This window comes from Polypterus senegalus, chromosome 4 (assembly GCF_016835505.1).
Source record: "Polypterus senegalus isolate Bchr_013 chromosome 4, ASM1683550v1, whole genome shotgun sequence".
NCBI classification, from domain to species: Eukaryota; Metazoa; Chordata; class Cladistia; order Polypteriformes; family Polypteridae; genus Polypterus; species Polypterus senegalus.
Window position 1 is genome coordinate 239654975 of NC_053157.1, and position 22944 is coordinate 239677918.

Genomic DNA, 22944 nt, shown 5'->3' on the forward strand with positions numbered 1-22944 from the left:
TTTTTCACACCACTGTAGATCTGAAAGGCACTATATGATAGATAGATAGATAGATAGATCTGAAAGGCACTATATGATAGATAGATAGATAAATAGATAGATGTGAAAGGCACTATATGATAGATGGATAGATAGATAGATGTGAAAGGCACTATATGATAGATAGATAGATATATAGATTAGATAGATAAGGCATTATATGATAGATAAATAGATAGATACTTTATTAATCCCAAGGGGAAATTCCCATACTCCAGCAGCAGCATACTGATAAAGAACAATATTAAATGAAATAGTGATAACAATACAGGTGTAAGTTAAAAAGTGCAAGATGGAGAGTGCAAGGCAGGTAAAACAGACAATAACTTTGTACAATGTTAACGTTAACGTTCCGTTGTGGTGGAGGAGCGATCTCCTCAGTCTGTCAGTGGAGCAGGACGGTGACAGCAGTCTGTCGCTGAAGCTGCTCCTCTGTCTGGAGATGATCCTGTTCAGTGGATACAGTGGATTCTCCATGATTGACAGGAGCTTGGCATCCTCCGCTTCCCACCTTCTCCTGGTATGCAAACTGTGTACCTGTGGCCTCAGGTGGTGAAGCAGCAGCCGCTCCATGGTCTTCATCAGATGTGACGTCAGAGCAACAGGCCGGAAGTCATTCAGCTCACTAGGACGTGATACCTTTGGGACAGGGGTGATACAAGATGTTTTCCAAAACCTCGGGACTCGCTCCAGTTCCAGGCTCAGGTTGAAGATGTGCTATAGAGGACTCCCCAGTTCCAGCACACAGGCCTTCAGTGGTCGTGGCAATACTCCATCTGGACCCACTGCTTTGCTGGCACGAAGTCTCCTCAGCTCTCTGCTCACCTGTGCTGCTGTAATTGTGGGTGGGGATGTCTCACCTATGTTGGTATCAGCAGAAGGATGGTTGGGGGATGCAGTACTCCGAGGTGAGAGTGGGTTACTGTGATCAAACCTATTAAAGAAGTTGTTCATTTGGTTTGCTCTCTCCACGTCTGTCTCGATGGTGGCACCCCGCTTCGAGCTGCAGCCAGTGATGATCTTCATCCCCACTCTCCTTCCAGGAGGAAGCCCCAGTAAAGCCTGTGTGACTTGACAGAGACTGGACACAGAGGCACACGTCAAATCCATCCATCTTCCAACCTGCTGAATCCGAACACAGGGTCATGGTGTCTGCTGGAGCCAATCCCAGTCAACACAGGGCACAAGGCAGGAACCAATCCTGGGCAGGGTGCCAACCCACCGCAGGACACGCACAAACACACCCACTAAGGACAATTTAGGATCGCCAGTGCACCCAACCTGCATGTCTTTGGACTGTGGGAAGAAACCCACGCAGACACGGGGAGAACATGCAAACTCCAGGCAGGGAGGACCCGGGAAGTGAACCCAGGTCTTCTTACTGCGAGGCAGCAGCACTACCACTGCACCACCGTGCCGCCCTCACACCTAAAATAAATAAACTATTTATTTTTCTTCACCTGTGGGTGTGTGTCTTTCCCGTGTCCCAAGCACAAATAGACCAAATAAAAGGCACACTGTTCTTCTTCCTCCGCCACTCCTCCCAGGCCACCTCGTCCTCCTCCTCCCGACTCTGGCTCCCTGAGTGGTGGCTGCTGGCCCCTTTTATAGTCCACCCGGAAGTGCTCCAGGTGCTTCTTGAAGCACTGCAATATGGACGCTGTTTTGGTTTAGTCTGAGTATTTGTAGTAAAAGCACTGAACACCTTTTTCACCATTTCCTGGCTCCCAGTGTGATTTTTCTCCTCATTTGTCAGCCCATCCTGTTGCGTTACCGACGGTGTTGGGTTCAAGATGCTCCCAAAGCTGGAGGAGGGAGTTTGGAGCAGGACCCTGACCGTCACAGCGGCCCTCCCTTAAAGTGAGTGGAGCTCCATTCCTGGCAGTGATAGGCAGGTGGAGGCCCCGCCCACAAAGGGACGACACTGAGGCCCTTCCCCTTTTCCAACATCAAAACAGAAAGTCATCTGTAATACTTCAGATAAACATAAACTCAAATAACTGAAGTAAAGTTTGATGTAAGAGACCCACAATGAGACTTTGACACCCAGCCAGGGGGAAACTTCTGACTGAAGCACGACACCAAAAGAGTGCTGTTTACTCTGAGGGGGTGGTAGGACCACTGCTGTTTTCTTCCAAAGTCACCAGGAGAGGACTGTTGTGCTGACATCCGCCATTCAGGTAGACCTGCTCATTGCTCTTCGAGATGAGGCCCACCACGGACGGCTCTGAAGCTTGACCATGATGGTTTGAGTCCATGCAGCCAAAGCTGGAATACAGCAGAGGACTCGACACACAGCCCTGTGGAGCCCCTGTGTTGAGAGTGAGGGATGATATGGTGTGGCCATCCACTCAAACCGCCTGGGGTCTTCCTGTCAGGACGTGGTCACTCCAGCTGCCCAGTAAGTGTTCAGATGCTGGTCCCTGAGCTTGATGGTGAGCAGCTTGGCAACTCCTGATCTTTCATCTATAAAGAGCGTTCACACTTCACTCCCTCTCTGGTTGTCCGGGTGGGCCAGTGCTGTATGTCAGGGCCGTCGTAACAGCATGATAGGCCATCAGGCAAAGCAGTGCATTGGGATGTGAACGATGCGGGTTCCACTTCAGGCTCCCGACTCCGTTTTGGGAGCTCTTGAACCCGACACCATCAGTAATGTCACCGGATGAGCTGGACAGTGAAGACATTAATGATGAAGCAAGGGGATGGTGCATAAAAGTGCTGTTATTAAACAGCAATTTATGTTATGTTATTACAGAAATAATCCATTCACATGGGGGGTGGATGAGTGGAGGTTAAAATCCAATAAATAATTCCTTTAAAAGCGAGGTTAAGAAAGCAATGGCTGGAAGAATTACCAAGCTCTTCGGTGAATCTGCAATTATTATTAATCTTAATCTAATTATTAATCCATCCGTCTGGAGTTTTATTTTTGTTTTTTCTGTCCTCCCTGGCCATCACACCTTAGTTTATTATTTCTGAATTAGCATTGCCTCATTTTTATATTTTTTCTTTCTTCGTCTTGTGAAGCACTTTGAGCGACAGCATCTGTATGCAAATGTCAGTCAGTCAATTTCCAACCCACTATATCCGGGGGTCTGCTGGAGCCAATCCCAGCCAACACAGGGAGCAAGGCAGGAAACAAACCCCGGGCAGGGCGCCAGCCCACCGTAGGGCACACACACACACATCAAGCACACATTAGGGCATATTTAGGATCGCCATTGCACCTAACCTGCATGTCTTTGGACTGTAGGAGGAAACCCACGCAGACACGGGGAGAACATGCAAACCCGGGTCTCTTAACTGCGAGGCACCAGCGCTACCCACTGCGCCACCGTGCCGCCCGCATAGTTGTACAAAACCCAAAAACAAGACACTTATCGTGTATAAAATCCTGAACTTGATGCCTTTTGGTGCTCAGCTCATCTTCTGCTCGCGTCACTATTCACACTGACAGGCATTTTAAAGTGTGTGTGTGTGTGTTTATACGCCAATGTATATAAAATACGCACGTTATTTCGTACCTGACACCTCCGACCGACAGATGGCAGCAAAGACGACTGTGACGAAGCGGCGGCGGCGGCGGCGGCAGCCACCAAAAGACAACAAGGAGTTCCAAGAGGCGGCCGTAGTGGCACAGCACACGTGCGGCGTGTCATCGGGTGACCGGGAAACACAGAAAAAGTCGCGGCAGGCAGCAGTGCCGGTGAGTGGAGAGGACGGCGGGCCGAAGACACCGATGGCGGGGCTGCAAGGGAACGGCTTTAGTGCGCCGGTCTCCTGAAGAGGAGTGACAGCTCGACGCCGGGGATCAGCGGTTCTCCTCAGTTCGGTGGGCCGATGTGTTGCTGTTTTCCCAGGCGTGTGAAGCGAGCGGATGAAGGCCTGGTAAGTGAACGATGGAGCGCCGTTAGAGCGGCTGGAGAGACGTCGGGGGAGGGGGCATCGGGCAAGCAACCTGCCAGCCGGACTGGCACTTCAGTTTTTTTTTAAACGATATAAACTTCTGTCGCCGACATTAACAGTCAAAATGTCGTTAAGCGGAAGGGGGTGTACTGCACCCTCTTTAAAATCCTGGAGCTTTGTGTCCTTTTTTTTGCTTCTTTATTGGGTCGTGTGTTTGCTCATAGAGCTGTCATTTAATAAAGCATCGTGTCATTCTGCATGCGAAGCTGGTTCTTTGTGCTTTGAAAAACCTTCTGATACCGGGGGGGGGGATTTTAATTAAAAATAAGGAAACCTGAACTCCCTCCATGTTATTGTATGCAGCGACAGTCCGTTTACAATCAGGAGTGTGTTGATGTTTCACAAACCTGTTGCCGTTTTATTTGACTGTCATTCATATCCAAGGTGACTCCCATCATCTCAGATTCCATTGTTTCCTTTTCTTTTCTTTGTCCAATCAGAGCCCAGGCAGGTGAAGTGACTTGCTCAGGTCACACAGTGGTGTCAGCAGTGGGATTTGAACCCACAACCTCAGTGTCTGAACTCCAAAGTCTTAACTGCTTCAGCACAATTGTGTGGAACCTCTTATGGATCTAAATGTGGAAATGTCATGTGGATGGGGCTTTAAGAAACCAAAAATGGCTCCCCTATGGCATTGCTGTGAAGAGCCAATCGGGCACCTTAAGAGAGTGTAGAATCGGGCACAGCGTGGAGCGTCAGGGGTGGTGAGTACTGCTGGCACACGGGGGCTTTCAGGTTCAGGTCTGGGGACCCTCGTAGGTGCAGGCTTCAGGCTTTTATTTTTTTGTTTTGTCTGTCTTGCAGTTCCTTTTTTCTGTCTGTCTGTTATATATATTACCGTTTTGTATTTATCTATCTATTATATAGTGCCTTTTTATAAATTTATTTTATTGATTGTGCATCATTTAGTTCATGAAGAAGGAATGCCCTGTTACAGCAGACCACTAAGGGATAGAGACCCCCCCAAAAAAGCAGAGGGTCACGGGGCAAAGGCTGGAGCTCATATTTAAAGATAACTGAATTTACAGGACAGTGCTGGGTTAGTGCTTACACACCACCTGACGCTTACTCTGGTTGGTTCAATAGTGTCAGGTGGTTCAAATGACCTCACACACCCAAATAACATGCCTGGTTCCACTACATTCTCGTCTTTCACAATGTCCCTTAAGTTTCAGCTTTTATCCTTTTCTGGAAAACTGTGTATGTGAGAGCTGGTCAGTCTTACTGGGTACATGGAAGAATGTGACATCGGCCAATTTCTTGAACCATCGCCTGGAACACTCTGTTCATTTGCTTCAGCTGTCACTTTCTGTCATTCACTAAGACAAATGCAATGCGTTTCTTTTTTTTTTAAGGTGCACTGCATCCCAAAACTCTTTGACCACAAAAACTACATGACCCTGAACACAAGACACAACGATATCGCTCCTCGATCACTCCCATAATTCTGCCACATTATTATATTGTATCTGTCTGTCTGTCTATCCTGCCGACTACACTAAAATTAAAATCTGTCTATCTATTGTGAGCAGGATGAACCCAGGTTCAAACCGAGCCAGAACAAATGACAGATATTAGGGACACCAGCCAGGTAGTTCCTTTTAATTCCCTGATATTTCTCTAGAAACTTAAACAGGTGCCTTTTGGCAATACTTAAAATAACCCTGCAGGGTACAAAACAGAAAATTAAATTCCGCTTTTAAAGTTGGCTGGAGTAAAAAAGGGAGGCTTTCAATAGAGATGTCACTCATCTGGAACGGGACTCGGATAAGACCACTCAGTGGAGGCAGCCAGGCTGTTTATAACGGGAGGATTGGAAGAGGAAGTGCTAAGATCCTTCATTGGGAGGTTTCTGGGAGCTGTGAGGAAAAACGAGACCCAGTTAGTGACAGCGCCCCCTGTCAGCCAGGGTGGGTTACCGTCTACCTCAATTGAGCCAGCAAGGACATCCTCAGACACACATCTATCTATCTATCTATCTATCTATCTATCTATCTATCTATCTATCTATCTATCTGATAGTGCCTTTCACATACATCTATCCATCCTTCCTTCCCTGCATTTCATTGGCTCTTAAACTCATTTCATTACACTTTCTGGCAAGGAATCCCTTGTGAAGGTTTATTACGTATTTCTCCATGTGTTTCTAATGTTGCTAAAAAGTGCTTCCCATTCTCCTGTGCTGTTGTCTTATTTTCCTTCTGGGTTTTTATTTCATCGGCCCTTTTGCCTCCTCAGCTGCACACAGTAACAGACAAACCGGTGAAACGGTACAGAAAAGTTCTGAAGCATTTCTGTCAATTGGGAAAGCTTTTCCTGTTTTTGTTTTAACGGCTTCTACCAATGTGACTGAGAGCTTTTACCTAAAATGGCTGCAGAATTGGCTCAGACACAGAAAGCAGAAGGTGATGGGGAGAGGAACCAAATATTAAGAGTGGTGACCAGCAGGGGGCAGTGATGGGCCGCTGCTATATTTAATATTTATAAATGATAGGAATATAAGGAACAAGCTGGTTAAGTTTGCAGATGATACCAAGATAGGTGGATTGGCAGATAATTTGAAATCCGTTATATCATCACAGAAAGACTTGGACAGCAGACAGAATTGGGCAGAATTGTGGGCAATGAAATTTAATGTCAGTAAATGTAAAGAATTACACATAGGAAGTAAAAAAGTGAGGTTTCAATACACAAAGGGAGGTCTGAAAATCAAGAGTCCAGCTTATGAGAAGGATTTAGGAGTCATGGTGGACTCTAAGCTATCGACTTCCAGACAGTGTTCAGAAGCCATTAAGAAGGCTAACAGACTGTCAGGTTATATAGTGCCTTGATGTGTGGAGTACAAGTCACAGGAGGTTCTGCTCAGGCTTTATAACACACTGGTGAGGCCTCGTCTGGAGTACTGGGTGCAGTTTTGGTCTCCAGGCTACAAAAGGACATAGCAGCACTGGAGAAGGTCCAGAGAAGAGCGACTAGGCTGATTCAGGGTTACAGGGGATGAGTTATGAGGAAAAATTCAAAGAGCTGAGTCTTTACAGTTTAAGAGGAGACCTGAGTGAAGTGTTTAAAATTATGAAGGGAATAGTCCAGAGGATCGAGACGGCGACTTTAAAATGAGTTCATCAAGAACCCGGGGACACAGTTGGAAACTTGTGAAGGGGAAATTTCACACAAGCATTAGGAAGTTTTTCTTTACACAAAGAACGCTAGACACTTGGAATAAGCGACCAAGTAGGGTGGTGGACAGTAAGACTTGAGGGACTTTCAAAACTCGACTTGATGTTTTATTGGGAGAAATAAGTGGACAGGACTGGTGAGCTTTGTTGGGGTGAATGGCCTGTTCTCGTCTAGAGAGTTCTAATGTTCACCGAACGTCGTGCAGTTCAGGGTGTCAGAATCTTGGCAGTTGAGCACTAAGGGTGATTTTATTTTGCTAAAAGCACAGCCGCCTTGGCTCTTATTTACTTCATTATCTTGCTTCATATATTTATGAATTCTAATTAACAAGATGACAATTGGAGTTTGTTTTTTTTTTTTCTTTTTTTTTTTTCTTGCAATTAAACAGAATCGTTCATGCCAGCTTGTTTTAAAGGTCACCCAACAAATGTGTGAGACGTCCCGTGCTTGTCACCAGCCTGGCCGCTTGTTTTCTTTGGCTTCCTCTGTTCTTTCAGAGATACAGTAACTGAGAAGGCATACCATTGATTTTGTTTCTTTTCTTTTTCCAATTAAAAGAAAGGCGGATGAAGTGACTTGCTCAGGGTCATACAGTGGTGTCAGGAGTGGGATTTGAACCCACAACCTCACTTTAACCACAACACTGCACAACCTTATTGAGTGTAGCCTCTTATGGATCTAAATACACGAAAGACTCTTTTTGGAAATGTCATGTGGATGACGCTTTAGGAAACCAAAAATGGCTCCCCTATGAGGAACCAATCAGGCACACTTAATAGTGTGGAATCAGGCACAACGTGGAGCATCGGGGTTGGTGAGCACTGCTGCCAAACATCATGTGGATAGCACTTTAGTTAACCAAAAATGGCTCCCCTATGGCATTGCTATGAGGTACCAATTGGGCACCTTTACTTTTAAGGGTGTAGAATTGGGCACAGCGTGGAGCGTCGGGGGTGGTGAGCACTTTTGAAGCACAGGGGCTTTCAGGTTCAGTTCTGGGGACCGTTGTAGCTGCAGGCTGCATGCTTCAGGCTTTTCTGTTTATCTGCATCAACCCATAGAAGTGACCCCCTGTAATTCAGTGAACATATTCACGCCCCACACACACACCCTCTGGCAGCTGCGATGTCCACACGTATGAAAGAAGATTTGCAGATTTCATGTATTTGTCACATGTGCAGTTGTGCACGTAGAACATGTCTGGTTCACTACGCGGGCTGAGCCGAAACAGCCTGGACACTGTATGCTTGAGGTGATTCCGCTTCAACCTCAAAATCGATTGTTGCCATTTGGTCTGAATGGGGCAAATAAACTTTAGAGCTCTCCTTAAATGATGACCACAAAGTCATTCTGTAATCGTTTTCACTGAGAAAAGTGAGCGACCATTCCAGTTGATTACCTCAGGACACGCAGGTATTGAGAATGCCTTTCAGGATGGAGGACATCTGGACAGTAAGGCGGCCCATCACTGGGTTAGTTTAGAATTAATGTTCTTTTGCAATTTAAGTCCTTGAAAATCTGAAATGGCATCTTGGCCTGGATGCTGCAGTATGTGCCACAGAGCAAATGATGGCCAGCTTCAATTACCGGAATTGTGATGGGGGGAATGGGCTGATGGAAGAATGTCTTTCCACTGCCACCCAAGAGGATCTCGGGACACAGCTTGAGCATGGCAAAGGTTAGAGGGCTGGTTTTAAAGCAGGGGATCTCCATTGGGCGATTATTGGGATTACACACTGCAGTGATACCTGAACTGGGAATCTGGGAAAGGGTCAATGTCACAATGAATATGGCTTCCCTTAAAGGCTGTGTCAGAAATCAAATACCTTGATTGGTGCTTTTGAATAAAATGTAAAAGTATTTAAAGCACAGCACATGGGGACTTGGAGATGCCATTCATTATTGTTTACAGGCAGGAGGAGATTTGGACAGAGAGGCAGACCAAATCAGGGTCAATTCAGAATGAGGTTAGCTAACTTGACTGTCTAAATGCTTATCGTTTTAGTTCCATGAAAATCTGAAATGCTACCTTAACCGGTGACTCTGTGTGCTTAAAGTTGTTCCATTTCAACCTGAAAGTTAATTATTTTCGTACTGACTGAAGGGTTTCGTAATTTAAGGAGAGCTCTAAAGTAATTCTGTGACCGTTTTCACTGAGAGAAGCAAGCAACCATTTCAGCTAATTACATCATGACACACAGATACTGATAATGCCTTTCAGGAAGGAGGACATCTGGACAGGAAGGCGTCCCATCACAGGGTCAGTTTAGAATTACCATCCACTAACCTGACAGTGTAAATATTTATTTTCCATTTAGGTCCTTGAAAATCTGAAATTTTGTCTTGGGCTGGATGCCACAGTATGTGCTTAAGGTGGTTTGTTTACATCCTATAGGTTGGTTGTTGCCATAGTGACTTAAGGCTCCGACTGAACTGTTCTCTTTATTTCAAGAGATTTATAAAGTGATTCTGTAATTATTTTCACAGAGAAAAAAGCGAGCTGCCAATCCGGCTGATTTCATCATGACTTGCGTAATGGCCTCCTCACCACCACAGCAAATGTGAACATGGCCTCTCCCAGATGCAGCATCGGAAAGCAAACGATGGCCAGCATCAAGGAAGAAAACTGTGAGTGGGAGTCTGTTCACCACATCCAAGGGGGCCTCTGCACCACGATGGAGTGTGGCGAAGACTGGGGATCTGTTTTTAAAGAGGAGGAGCAGCTTGAGAGCTCAATTGCCATGGTTAAACAAGAGGATCCTGAGCAGGTCTCCATTCAACTTGAGAAGAAGAAACAGGAAGGGATCCAGAATTTCAAGGAGGATGGGCCCTCGGCAAACAAACCCAGTGTACAACCGGAAAGGGAGATGACTTTAGTAGAGGCCACCATGAAAAGAAGATGGCCTTTGCTCCCACCACCACATGTTGTCCAGCTGAGTCCTGAGTTGGAGGAGAAAGTCAGTGAACGGTTGTGTCACAGGAACGACACACAAAAAACGCAAACATCTACACAGCAGCTAGGAATACGTAAGTGTTTCAATTAAAACAATGTGTTTGGGTATAAAAGCCATTTCACTAGGGTCAAATAAGTGGTCACCTTATGCTCTTCAAGAACTATAAAGACAATTTCTAGGAGCACAACCCATTTAAACAGGCCAGGCACCCCAAAATTCCTGTATTGGTGTAGGGTTGCAAATTTAATTTACAGTCATGTGATAAGACATGTTTGGCTGAATGGCTTGCATCTTTCATATTCTGTGGTGTTTACTAACACCCTTATTTGACGTAAACTGTTTTGTCTTTTAAAGCAGACCTCCATGAGAATGGTTATTGTCCTATCTCCGTTTCCTGAACAATGGTGCAAACATTAAGAAATCAGCATGTAGCACAGAAAGTTTAAACTTTACCACCATCCCACTGGCAAACCTTTTGTGAAGTTAAGAGTGATGGACGCTTCAGAAATCAGGTGCACAGTTCAGACTCGATCTTCTGTATTGTTGAAGAGAACAATATCAATTTAAAACCCAACAAACTTTCAGACACTCTTCTAATCCTGAAGAGAACCCATGTTGTTGTACCGAGTGTGGAAAATTCTTCTCCGACATCAGCTTCCAGAGCCACTAAAACTCATTCTGGAGATAAACCTTATGGATGCTCAGAATGTGGCAAAAGGTTCTTGCAAAAGAGCTTCAAATACATTCAAGAATGCACACTGAGAGAAACCCCATTGGTGTTCGATTTGTGGAAAGCGATTCTCACAAATTAACCATCTTCAGAATCACACAAGAATACATACAGGAGAGAAACCTCATTGCTGTTCAGAGTGCGGCATTCACACAGATAAGTAGTCTCCTTAACCATACAAGAATTCACACGGAAACAGCTGTTCTGTATGTGGGAAACTCTTTTCTCAGATAAGTCACCTTCAGAGTCATATAAGAATCCACAGAAAACCTCACTGCTGTTCTGAATGTGGTAAACGATTCTCAGAAGTCAGCAAACTGAAGAGACACACAAAAGTCCACACACGAGAAAAACCTCATGGCTGTTCTGAATGTGGCAAGCAGTTCTCCAAGTCTTCAACGGCACATAAGGATTCACACCTCAGAGAAGCCTCACTCCTGTTCTGAATGTGGAAAGCGATTCTCACAGATGAGCACTCTGCAGTGCCACACGAGGATTCATACCGGACTGAAACCTCATTCCTGCTCTGAATGTGGGAAGACATTTTCAAATCTGAGTACTTATGACTTCACACGTAGATCACCTGTAGTTACCTTGGATTCTGGATTGCTTTGGGTAAATCAGGTTGACTCGATTTAATGAGCTTAATTGACAAAAAAAAAAAAATATGTTTAAGTTAAATAAAATTTATTACATTATTTATTTTTACATTTTAATCATCCAATTTTTAGTGTTTGTAAAAAAAAAAAAAAAATCCATTTGAATACACCATCTCGAAAAGAAATTGTAGAGGAAAGACATATTGTAAATGAGGTGAGGAAAAGGCAGGCCTACTATATTATATTATTTGTACTTCTACATTATACTGCATTATTAATATGTTTTAAAATGCAGACTTTCCAGTTCCGCTTCAGCTTTAATTTTCTAACTGATGGTCTTGGTAGGACATCACTCAAGTGTCGTATGTTTTGTCAGATCATGCCTAAAATTTTTGAATAATGTTGTATAATTAATCAATACCTGCTTAAGGTGGACTTGATGGCAGTGGTATAGGATTCATATGGTTCGTCCTAAATTTGGGGATAAATTGCTCCTAATTTTCAACAATATGCAAGACCATTTATCCTTTCAATTTTGCGTGGTGTTACAGACCTGTTGAGCCTTTACTGTAAGAATATCCAGTGTATTGGTGTGGACTTGTGCTAGAAAGCTTCTCAGTTTGAAGATTTGTACTGGAGTGAATGGTGAGCCCTGTAACATCTGGCTCAGAAGCGATCCTCCTGCAGTGTTGAGATAATAGGGGAATTCTTGTCTAGGCCACTCAAAGGGTGACCAAAGTGTGTCCTTGTGATGTCTGCTGAGCTCCCTCTCTCTGCATCAGCCCACATGTTCTTCAAGCACCTTCTGATACACAGTAGAATTCATCGTGGATTCTATGATGGTGAGCTGACCAGGTCCTGCTGCAGCAAAGAAGTGATCTTAAAGGGTGAACTAATATGAGAACATCTTTAGTCAGCCAGGCAGTGGGCACTTCTGAGCAGGACAGTAGAGGTGGGCCCTGGTGACATCAGCTGAGCCCTTGTGACATCAGTGCTCTTTCTGTCTATTTCAGCACCCACCTTTCCTGTGCAATGTCCCAACTAAACTCCACCCATCTAGCGTACAAATCCCATCCTCGTCACCAAAAGTTTCACTGTCGACTCACATCATTGTGGACAACTGCCGATGGTCTGTCAGAAACCCACCACATCTGGCTCAGAAGCGATCCTCCCGCAGTGTTGAGATAATGGGGCATTCCTAGTCTAGGCCACGCCAAGGGTGACCAGAGTGTGTCCTTATGATGTCTGCTGAGCTCCCCCTCTCTCTCTCAGCCCCAAACCATGACACTTCCACCTCCATGCTTCACAGTTGGTATGAGAGAACACCTTTAGTCAGCCAGGTAGTGGCACTTCTGAGTATGGCGAGAAGAGGTGGGCCCTTGTGACATCTTCTTCTCTCTCTCTGTTGGCCACAACTTCATCTACACAACATCACCCCTACACTCCACCCATCCACAATGCAAATCCCATCGCGTTCTTTTCTTGGAATGCTGTGTTTGGTTTACAAACCAAACATGTCCTCTGCTGTTGTGTCCAAATAATTCAATTTTGGACTCATCTGTCCAAAGAACATTATTCCAGAAGTCCTGGTCTTTGTCAACTTTATCTCTGGCAAATGTCAGTCTGGCCTCGATGTTTCTCTTGGAAAGCAAAGGTTTCCTCCTTCCACACAAGTCTCTTGTCCATGCAAGTTAAACTTCAGTCTCTTTCTGATTGTAGAGGCATGTACTTCTACATCAACAGTAGCCAGAGCCTGCTGTAGTTCTCGAGATGACACTTTAGGGTTTTTGGAGACCTCTTTTAGCATCTTGCGGTCTGCTCTTGGGGTGAACTTGCTGGGGCGACCAGTCCTGGGCATGTTGGCAGTTGTTTTGAAAGCCCTCCACTTGTAGACTATCTTCCGGACAGTGGAATGGCTGATTTCAAAATCTTTTGAGATCTTTTAAATCCCTTCCCAGACTCATAGGCTGCTACAATCTTTTTCTGAAGTCCTCTGACAGCTCTTTTGTTCTCACCATGGTGCTCACTCTCACTTCAACAGTCAGGAGCACACCAAACTAAATGTCTGAAGTTTAAATAGGGCAAGCCTCATTCAACATGCAGAGTAACGATCTACTAATTATGTGCACCTGGTGTGATATACCTGTGTGAGATCTGAGCCAATTTAAGAGGGAATACATGTGAGGGTGTCCTATCTTTTTCCTCAGTTAGAATAGGCATTTTTGTAGAATGACATTTACAGAAGATCTTGAAAAGACTTTTCTTCAGTTTTCTTTGTTTAGTTGGATTACTTTAATCTCTCTGTATTGTTGAAACGGAGATGAAATAACCATTTATTAAAAATGTTACAAAAAACCACATGCTTTCAAAGGGTGTCCTAATGTTTTCACATGACTGTAGATGATCGGGAATAAGACCTGTTTGGCTGAATGGCTTGCATCTTTCATATCTCTTGTTTCTTGTTCTGTGGTGTTTACTAACCGCGCCTTATTTGACGTAAACTGTTTTGTCTTTTAAAGCAGACCTCCATGAGAGTGACGGTATTGTCCTATCTGTGTTTCCTGAACAAGATGGTGCAAACATTAAGAAATCAGCATGTAGCACAGAAAGTTTAAACTTTACCACCATCCCACTGGCATGCCAACCTTTTGTGAAGTTAAGAGTGATGGACGCCTTCAGAATTCATCAGGTGCACAGTGCAGACTCGGAGGCTTTGTGTATTGTTGAAGAGAACAATATCAATTTAAAACCCAACAAACTTTCAGACACTCTTTATAATCCTATGGAAGAGAACCCATGTTGTTGTACCGAGTGTGGAAAATTCTTCTCAGACATCAGCAGTCTCCAGAGCCACAAAAAAACTCATTCTGGAGATAAACCTTATGAATGCTCAGAATGTGGCAAAAGGTTCTTGCAAAAGAGCCATCTTCAGATACATTCAAGAATTCACACTGGAGAGAAACCCCATTGCTGTTCGATTTGTGGAAAGCGATTCTCACAAATTAACCATCTTCAGAATCACACAAGAATACATACAGGAGAGAAACCTCATTGCTGTTCAGAGTGCGGCAAGCGGTTCACACAGATAAGTAGTCTCCTTAACCATACAAGAATTCACACGGGAGAGAAACCTCACTGCTGTTCTGAATGTGGTAAACGATTCTCAGAAGTCAGCAAACTGAAGAGACACACAAAAGTCCACACGCGAGAAAAACCTCATGGCTGTTCTGAATGTGGCAAGCAGTTCTCCGAAGTCAGCACCCTTCAACGGCACATAAGGATTCACACCGGAGAGAAGCCTCACTCCTGTTCTGAATGTGGAAAGCGATTCTCACAGATGAGCACTCTGCAGTGCCACACGAGGATTCATACCGGACTGAAACCTCATTCCTGCTCTGAATGTGGGAAGACATTTTCACATCTGAGTAATTATAAGAGGCACGCCAGACTTCACACGTAGATCACCTGTAGTTACCTTGGATTGCGGATTGCTTTGGGTAAATCAGGTTGACTCGATTAAATGAGCTTAATTGACTAAAAAAAAAAACTTAAAAAATATGTTTAAGTTAAATAAAATTTATTACATTATTTATTTTTTTACATTTTAATCATCCCACCTATTTTTAATGTTTGTAAAAAAAAAAAAAAAATCCATTTGAATACACCATCTCGAAAAGAAATTGTAGAGGAAAGACGCATATTGTAAATGAGGTGAGGAAAAGGCAGGCCTACTATATTATATTATTTGTACTTCTACATTATACTACTTTAATATATTTTCATTATTAATATGTTTTTAAAATGCAGACTTTCCGCAATAACGGGCACAACCCTCCCCCCTTAGTCTATTAAATGGAGGGTCTTTTGTATACGATTGGGCTTTTAATTTTTTTTAGGGTCACATTGTTTTGTTTTTATGTCTTGGTAGGACATCACTCAAGTGTTGCGTGTTTTGTCAGATCATGCCTAAAATTGTTTGAATAATGTTGTATAATTAATCAATACCTGCTTAAGGTGGACTTGATGGCAGTGGTATAGGATTCATATGGTTCATCCTAAATTTGGGGATAAATTGCTCTTAATTTTCAACAATATGCAAGACCATTTATCCTTTCAATTTTGCGTGGTGTTACAGACCTGTTGAGCCTTTACTGTAAGAATATCCAGTGTATTGGTGTGGACTTGTGCTAGAAAGCTTCTCAGTTTGAAGATTTGTACTGGAGTGAATGGTGAGCCCTGTAACATCTGGCTCAGAAGCGATCCTCCTGCAGTGTTGAGATAATAGGGGAATTCTTGTCTAGGCCACTCAAAGGGTGACCAAAGTGTGTCCTTGTGATGTCTGCTGAGCTCCCTCTCTCTCTGCATCAGCCCCCACCATTTCTGTGCAACATCGCCACTACACTTCCATCTGTCCACAGCTCAAATCCCATCCTCGTCACCAAATATGTTGGTGTGGACTGCCGGTAATCAGTCGCCCACCCAGCAACCCCTGAGTCAGAAGTGATCTTAAAGGGTGAACTAATATGAGAACACCTTTAGTCAGCCAGGCAGTGGGCACTTCTGAGCAGGACGAGTAGAGGTGGGCCCTGGTGACATCAGCTGAGCTCTCCCTCTCTCTCTCTCTCTCTCTCTCTCTGTCGGCCACAACTTCCATCTATGCAACATGACCCCAAAACTCCTCCCTTCCAAGATGCAAATCCCGTCGACGTTACCAAGTGTACTGCTGTGGACTCGCACCACTGTGTTGAACTGCTGGTGGTCAGTTGCAAACCAGCAACATCTGGCTCAGAAGTGATCTTGCAACATGAGCTAATAGGATAGCCCCTTTAGGCAGCCGCTCAGATAGTGTTTCTGAACACTGTGAGTGGAGGGCTTCCTTGTGACATCAGTGCTCTTTCTGTCTATTTCAGCACCCACCTTTCCTGTGCAATGTCCCAACTAAACTCCACCCATCTAGCGTACAAATCCCATCCTCGTCACCAAAAGTTTCACTGTCGACTCACATCATTGTGGACAACTGCCGATGGTCTGTCAGAAACCCACCACATCTGGCTCAGAAGCGATCCTCCCGCAGTGTTGAGATAATGGGGCATTCCTAGTCTAGGCCACGCCAAGGGTGACCAGAGTGTGTCCTTATGATGTCTGCTGAGCTCCCCCTCTCTCTCTCTCTCTGTGTCAGCCCCCACCATTTCTGTGCAACGTTGCCACTACACTTCCATCTGTCCACAGCTCAAATCCCATCCTCATCACCAAATATGTTGGTGTGGACTGCCGGTAATCAAGATCACTTCTGACCCAGGGGTTGCTGGGTGGGCGACTGAAGGGTGAACTAATATGAGAACACCTTTAGTCAGCCAGGTAGTGGGCACTTCTGAGTATGGCGAGAAGAGGTGGGCCCTTGTGACATCTTCTTCCTCTCTCTCTGTTGGCCACAACTTCATCTACACAACATCACCCCTACACTCCACCCATCCACAATGCAAATCCCATCGACGTTATCAAGTGTACTGCTGTGGACTCGCACCACTTTGTTGAAGTTTTGGTGGTCCGTTGCAAACCAGCAGCATCTGGCTCAGAAGCGATATTGCAACTTGAGCTAATAGGCTAGCCCCTTTAGTCAGCCACTCAGATCGTGTTTCTGAACACTGTGAGCGGAGGGCTTCCTTGTGACATCAGCACTCTCTCTTTATTTCAGCATCCACCTTTCCTGTGCAATGTCCCCACTAAACTCCACCCATCTAGCATACAAATCCCATCCTCATCACCAAATGTTTCGCTGTCGATGGTCCGTCACAAACCCACAACAACTTGAATCGGAAGCAGTTTGCTTGCAGCTTGAGCTAATAATAAAATTCCTAGTCTTGACCACAAACAGACCACTTCTGGACACAGCGAGGGGAGCGTGTCCTGGTGATGTCATCTGAGCACTCCCTCTCTCTGTCAGACCCCACTTTACAGTTTCACCACTACACTCCACCCATCCACAGTGCAAGTCCCATGCTTGTCACCAAGTATATTGCTGTGGACTCCCACCACTGTGTTGAACTGCTGGTGGTCAGTTGCAAACCCACAACATCTCCTTGCACTGTGAGGAAATAGAACTTTAGTCAACCACACAGATACCATTCGTAAGGAAGTGGAGAGGTTCCCGGTGACTTCCGCAATGCTTCCTCAATCTGTCAGCCACCACATTTTTTTGTGTGCAATGTTGCTACTGCCTCCATTTAAAGACCTTTAAGGATTGGGTGTTGTTACCACCTTGGAGAGTGGGAGTGTCTGAGAAATCTATTTGGATGTTAAACAGTTATGTTTGAGTAGGTACTTGTATAAGTTTACTTTTCTTTGTAGTTGCAACTGTTGTGAATAAAATTCTGTAAGTATTCATGGTGTTCTGTTCTTTCTGTTCTCGTGTCTTCATTTTTGTGAGTGTGGGAAGTGATTCTTGCAAATGAGTGATCTTCAGGTACACAGAAGAATCCAAACAGGAGAAAACAGCACATTGCTATACCGTCTGTGGCAAACTCTTCTCTCCGATCAGCCAACTCCAGAGCCATACATGACTTCTCACTAGTTAAAAGCTTTATTGTTGTTCTGAATGTGGTAAACCATTCTTAGAAGGGAGTAAACGTAATAGACATTTCAAAATCCACACTAATACAGTGACCTCGCTGCTATTCTGAATGTGGCAAACTGTTTTCAGTAGTAAGCACTCCTCTGTGACACTTAATTCATACTGGAGAGATGCCTCATTGTTGTGAATGTGGGAAGCAATTCTTACAGAAGAGCACTCTTCAGAGCCACTCACGAGTTCATACTGGGCTCAATCCACATTGTTTTTGGGAATGTTGGAAGCGATTCTCACAGAAGCGTACTAGCGTACTGGGCTCAAACTTCATTCTTTTTCTGAATGTGGCAGTTTTTTCCCCACAATTAAGCAATCTTAAGAGACACACAAAGCTTGATATGTACCAAAGGTCTACAGAGAGTTCTTCAGACTTCATGGCTTGTTTTGTGTCCTTGCATGCAGAGCAAGTTGTTGGCCCTTCTCTTTACAGGTTCACGTGTGTCTTTCTAAACAATGTCTAATCGGTCCAGTGGGCCGCAAGTGGACTCCCCTCAAGTTCTAGAAACATCTCAAGAAGAAGTAAAGTAGACAGGATGACTTTTGAACAACTTGGAGTGCTACAGCAAAGTGTTTGAATATTTTAGGAATGAGAGATTTCAGTTTGGGATTTTCAATACATTTGCAAACCTTTAGGAAAACCGGTTAGTTTGTTCTAATGGGCAATTGAGTGGAGATGGACGGGCAATCGTGTTAAGTCTTTCCATGTGAAGTTAAATCCACAACACAATCAACTGTGCAGGAAGTTAGGTAGGGTTAGGGTAAGGGTTAGACGATGATATTGTGCATGATTTTTTACATTTATTTCTCATCTTTTTTGGGTTTGTTTATTTGGAGCCATCATCACACTATAGATCAGTGCTGGATGTTCATTTTATGGTAGGACAAAGGCTTGAACTCTCCTGCTGTAGAACATTACAGCTACATTTCCTGGCATAGTGGAGCCCTGTGAGAGCCACCCAGGTGTGCTGTAGGACATAACAATGTCACACCCCTGGGTCCGGACATGCCAGGGACCCACTTCTCAGGTGGGTCGAGACTGTCCAACGAGGTCAGGACTACCTGGAGGAGCTCTGTTATCACAGACACGGCACTTAGCGGGCACTTGGGACACATTCACTGGCTACTAAAGTCCATCTGCCTGGATGTCGGGTCTTACAGGGTCTAGGAATAGGGAGCACATGAGTCGACTCTGACAGCTGGGTCAGTGGAGTGAGGGAGGGAGCAGCCGGCCAAGGGATGAGGCCTCTGACAGACACATCACCAAGCACTGGGTCTGCTGTGAATGTCCAGCTTGGAGCTGGTTTATTACTGGCGTCTGCACCTTTGGACATTTCAGCAGGGAGATGAAATTTAATGGAGAATATTGGTGTACCTTGGGATATTTATTTATGTATGTTGGGCAGCACAGGGGCGCAGTGGGTAGCGCTGCTGCCTCGCAGTTAGGAGACCAAGGTTCATTTCTCGTGTCCTCCCTGAGTGGAGTTTGCATGTTCTCCCCGTGTCTGCGTGGTTTCCTCCCACAGTCCAAAGACATGCAGGTCAGGTGCATTGGTGATCCTAAATTGTCCTTAGTGTGTGCTTGGTGTGTGGTGTGTGCCCACCGCAGTGGGCTGGCGCCCCTGCCCGGGATTTGTTTCTGCCTTGCGCCCTGTGTTGGCTGGGATTGGCTCCAGCAGACCCCCGTGACCCTGTAGTTCGGATGTAGCGGGTTGGATAACAGATGGATGGATATTTACATAAAGTGTACTGCCATCGAAAAAGGGATGGGAAACGCTTCATTACACAGAAACTGCTCCAGTTCCACTAGCTTTGCTGAGTCGCAGCAGCTTTTCTAGCACACTGGTGAGTGGTGACGCCTTTTTAAGATTCTTCACGGGGAGTCCCCCTCCAACCAAATCACACTTTGATCAAATATCTTGAAGGTTAAGGGGGGGCGCAGACCACTCTGTGTTTGACTTTTAAGTAGTAGCGCCGCACCGACTTCTTTTGTCAGCAGACAGGTGGCTGCCTAATACTTTTTGTGAATCTTCATTGAGGATTACATTGCAAACCCAACAATACACACACACATCAGCAGTCTTTGTGTTGACTTTAAGTGAATGTCAACGGATGGCGAGTAACACGCCTCCAACTCCAAGTATCGCCATCCACATCATCCAGCAAACTGGAATGTGCCCCCCTACTCGCTTCACTCGCCCACCCTACAAACCCCACCCCCGGGGGCACGCTTTACACTAGTCACTTCGCGTCTGTGCCCCTCACGTTGTGAAGTGGGGGGGCTGAACGCACGCTAAGGAGAGGCGGACGGATCAGCTGCTGAGTGTCTGCTAGCTGCTACCGAGCTGCGTGATCGGCTTGTCGTGCTGCGCGTCGATCCTTTAAAAGCCTCTACAGCAGCTGTCCTTTTGTCTCCCTTCCTTGTCTCGCGGGACGTTAAATTGTTTGTAAGTACTGACAAAGTGTCCCTCCGAGATGATCACGTCTCGACCCCAAAAGATTTTTATATAATATTAGGGGGCTTCACCCCCTGCTCGCTTCACTCGCCAACCCCCGTGTTTGGTTTCCCGGATACACACTTGTAAGATTTTTTTTTTTTTTTTGAATTGTTGCTATTTCATTAGTTTTACTTTTATTTCACAACTTCTGTCAAAACAATATTTGGAATCTTTCGAGTCCCAACGTGCTGAATCTTTTTAATGAGGTCAGTGAGACTCGTGTTTAATGACTTTGTACCTTCATTCAGAATCGCTTTCTCTGTTTGGAATTTCAGCTCAGACAAAACGATCTTCATCATCATCAGCAGTTAACATTTTTTTTTGAAAAGTAACCAATAAATGCGTGTGCGGAAAACTCCGTTTTTGAAATTCTCTGACTTAAACTTCAAAGCCTTACAATATTTCCATATTTCTGACATATCACTTATGTCCATATATTCGATCTCGATTTGCCTTTTCGTTATTTCTCTGAGTAATAATTTCTCTTTCTTTGCGCTAATGCGATCTTTTCTTTCTTTCTTTGTTTTCACCCTGTCATTTTCTTCTGCTTTCATATTCTGTATCTTGCTCTGCATGTGTTTCACGCCTACGTTTTTTTTTTTTAACGTCTTTTGAATTCCTGTTTTCATTTTCTCTAACCTGGGGGTATTGCACAAAACCAAGATAAGGAATTAAGCTGGGATTTTCTGGTTATCCGGGCTGAATTTAGCCCTGACTCGGTTGCATGAAGGGAGGCTAAATTAATCTACATTAAGTTACTATGGAGATTTACACTTTGCAGCTAGCCTGCTCCAGAGCAGGCTAACAACCAGGCTAAGATTAATCTTAGTGATTTATCGGCTAGTTCCTCCCTAAATCCTACTAGATATTAATGTGTTTTAGTCATTTCATGGTCCTGCATTAAAAACTAGATATACTGTCATTCATCTATTTATGCATACTGTCATTTTAGTTATTATTGAAAACTGCTGTTCATTTCACTGTCAGAGGTTTGATGAATATATATATTATTCGAGATTTAAAGAGATTTAAAACACCCAGTGAGGAAAGCACATTTTCCTGAGCAATTATTACTTTGCTGTCCACAATGAATGCCAACACAGTGCAAAAGAACTATACTATACAATATGAGAAATAGAATATAGACTATGTATATCTATATATGCAAGTATACAGTAGAAATGTATTGTTGAATGATAAAAATATCAATATATTATATTTTATTGCAGTTGATGAGATAATAAGAAATGGCTCCTCAATTTGCAAATGTGGTTTCAATTAAGTCCGTAACGAGGTCAATACGTAGTATATATAGACTAAAGATTTGTGTGTTTCCTATCCACAATGGCTTGCCCTTTGTTGAATGATGTAGTTGATGAGGAAGTTTTAATACTCAGACGAGCATTCAGGCATGAAAGAGTCTTCCGAGATAGGGCAGACCCATTGGCCTTTTCAGACGAATATCTGACTGAGAGGTACAGATTCTCAAGTGATGGCATCAGATATTTGTGTAGGCTGCTGGGTCCAAACATACAGCACAGGACCGCACGGAGCCATGCTCTCACTGTCCCACAGATGGTCTGCATAGCACTGCGATTCTTTGCAAGTGGCATGTTTCTGTATTCTGTCGGTGATGCAGAAAACCTCAATAAAGCCACTATTTGCCGCACAATAAGAAAAGTAAGTCTGGCATTGAAATCTCTTGTGCACATATTTATCACCTTCCCTGGCCACAGAAGATTCATCCACATCAAGGAGGAGTTCTACAAGATTGCAGGTAACATGAATAATAACAGATTACTACAAAATGTTACATTAGCACAGTCACAGTATGACAGTCATTGTTTTGTGTTATAGCTTTTCCTAATGTAATTGGTACAGTGGATTGCACCCATATTCGTATCCAACGCCCCTCAGGGGCACATGAGGGAGATTATGTGAACAGGAAATCCTTCCACAGTGTCAATGTTCAGGTAAGAATAAGTAATGGTTACTGTCAGCTACATAATTATTCTGTGCATTAAATTACCTTAATAGGCTATATATTGTTACAGATGATCTGTGATGCTGACTGCCTTATCACAAATTTAGAGGCAAAGTGGCCTGGCTCAGTCCACGACTCCAGAATCTTTCGGGCCAGTAGAATTTACCAGAGACTCTCTCTAGGTAAACCACCCCATTTTTTTTAAGCACCTTGAACAGCAAGAGTACAGTACTTGTAAGAATTATGTTTTGTATTCACAGGTGAGTTCTCTGGTGTGCTGCTGGGGACAAAGGTTATGCCTGTGAGACATTTCTGTGACTCCCCTTACAGACCCCCAAACCCCAGCACAGCAAGCTTACAACCATGCCCATGCCA

At 44.3% G+C, this 22944-nt stretch overlaps 1 protein-coding gene across 4 annotated transcripts; it reads left to right on the plus strand.

Annotated features, from left to right (window-relative positions):
• The first annotated feature begins 3561 nt into the window (after window positions 1–3561).
• On the plus strand, window positions 3562–15012 carry LOC120528315 (zinc finger protein OZF-like). 4 transcript variants are annotated; one of them, XM_039752460.1, is made up of 4 exons: window positions 3562–3927; window positions 4446–4709; window positions 9670–10209; window positions 13985–15012. In XM_039752460.1, exons 3-4 carry the CDS (start codon window positions 9750–9752, stop codon window positions 14923–14925), a joined length of 1401 nt encoding a protein of 466 aa, XP_039608394.1. In that variant the 5' UTR covers window positions 3562–3927; window positions 4446–4709; window positions 9670–9749; the 3' UTR covers window positions 14926–15012. The 4 variants fall into 4 exon arrangements, with proteins under 4 accessions (XP_039608394.1, XP_039608395.1, XP_039608393.1 ...); XM_039752461.1 differs by lacking the exon at window positions 4446–4709; XM_039752459.1 differs by lacking the exon at window positions 3562–3927 and having other exon boundaries at window positions 4135–4709.
• The last annotated feature ends 7932 nt before the right edge of the window (window positions 15013–22944 follow it).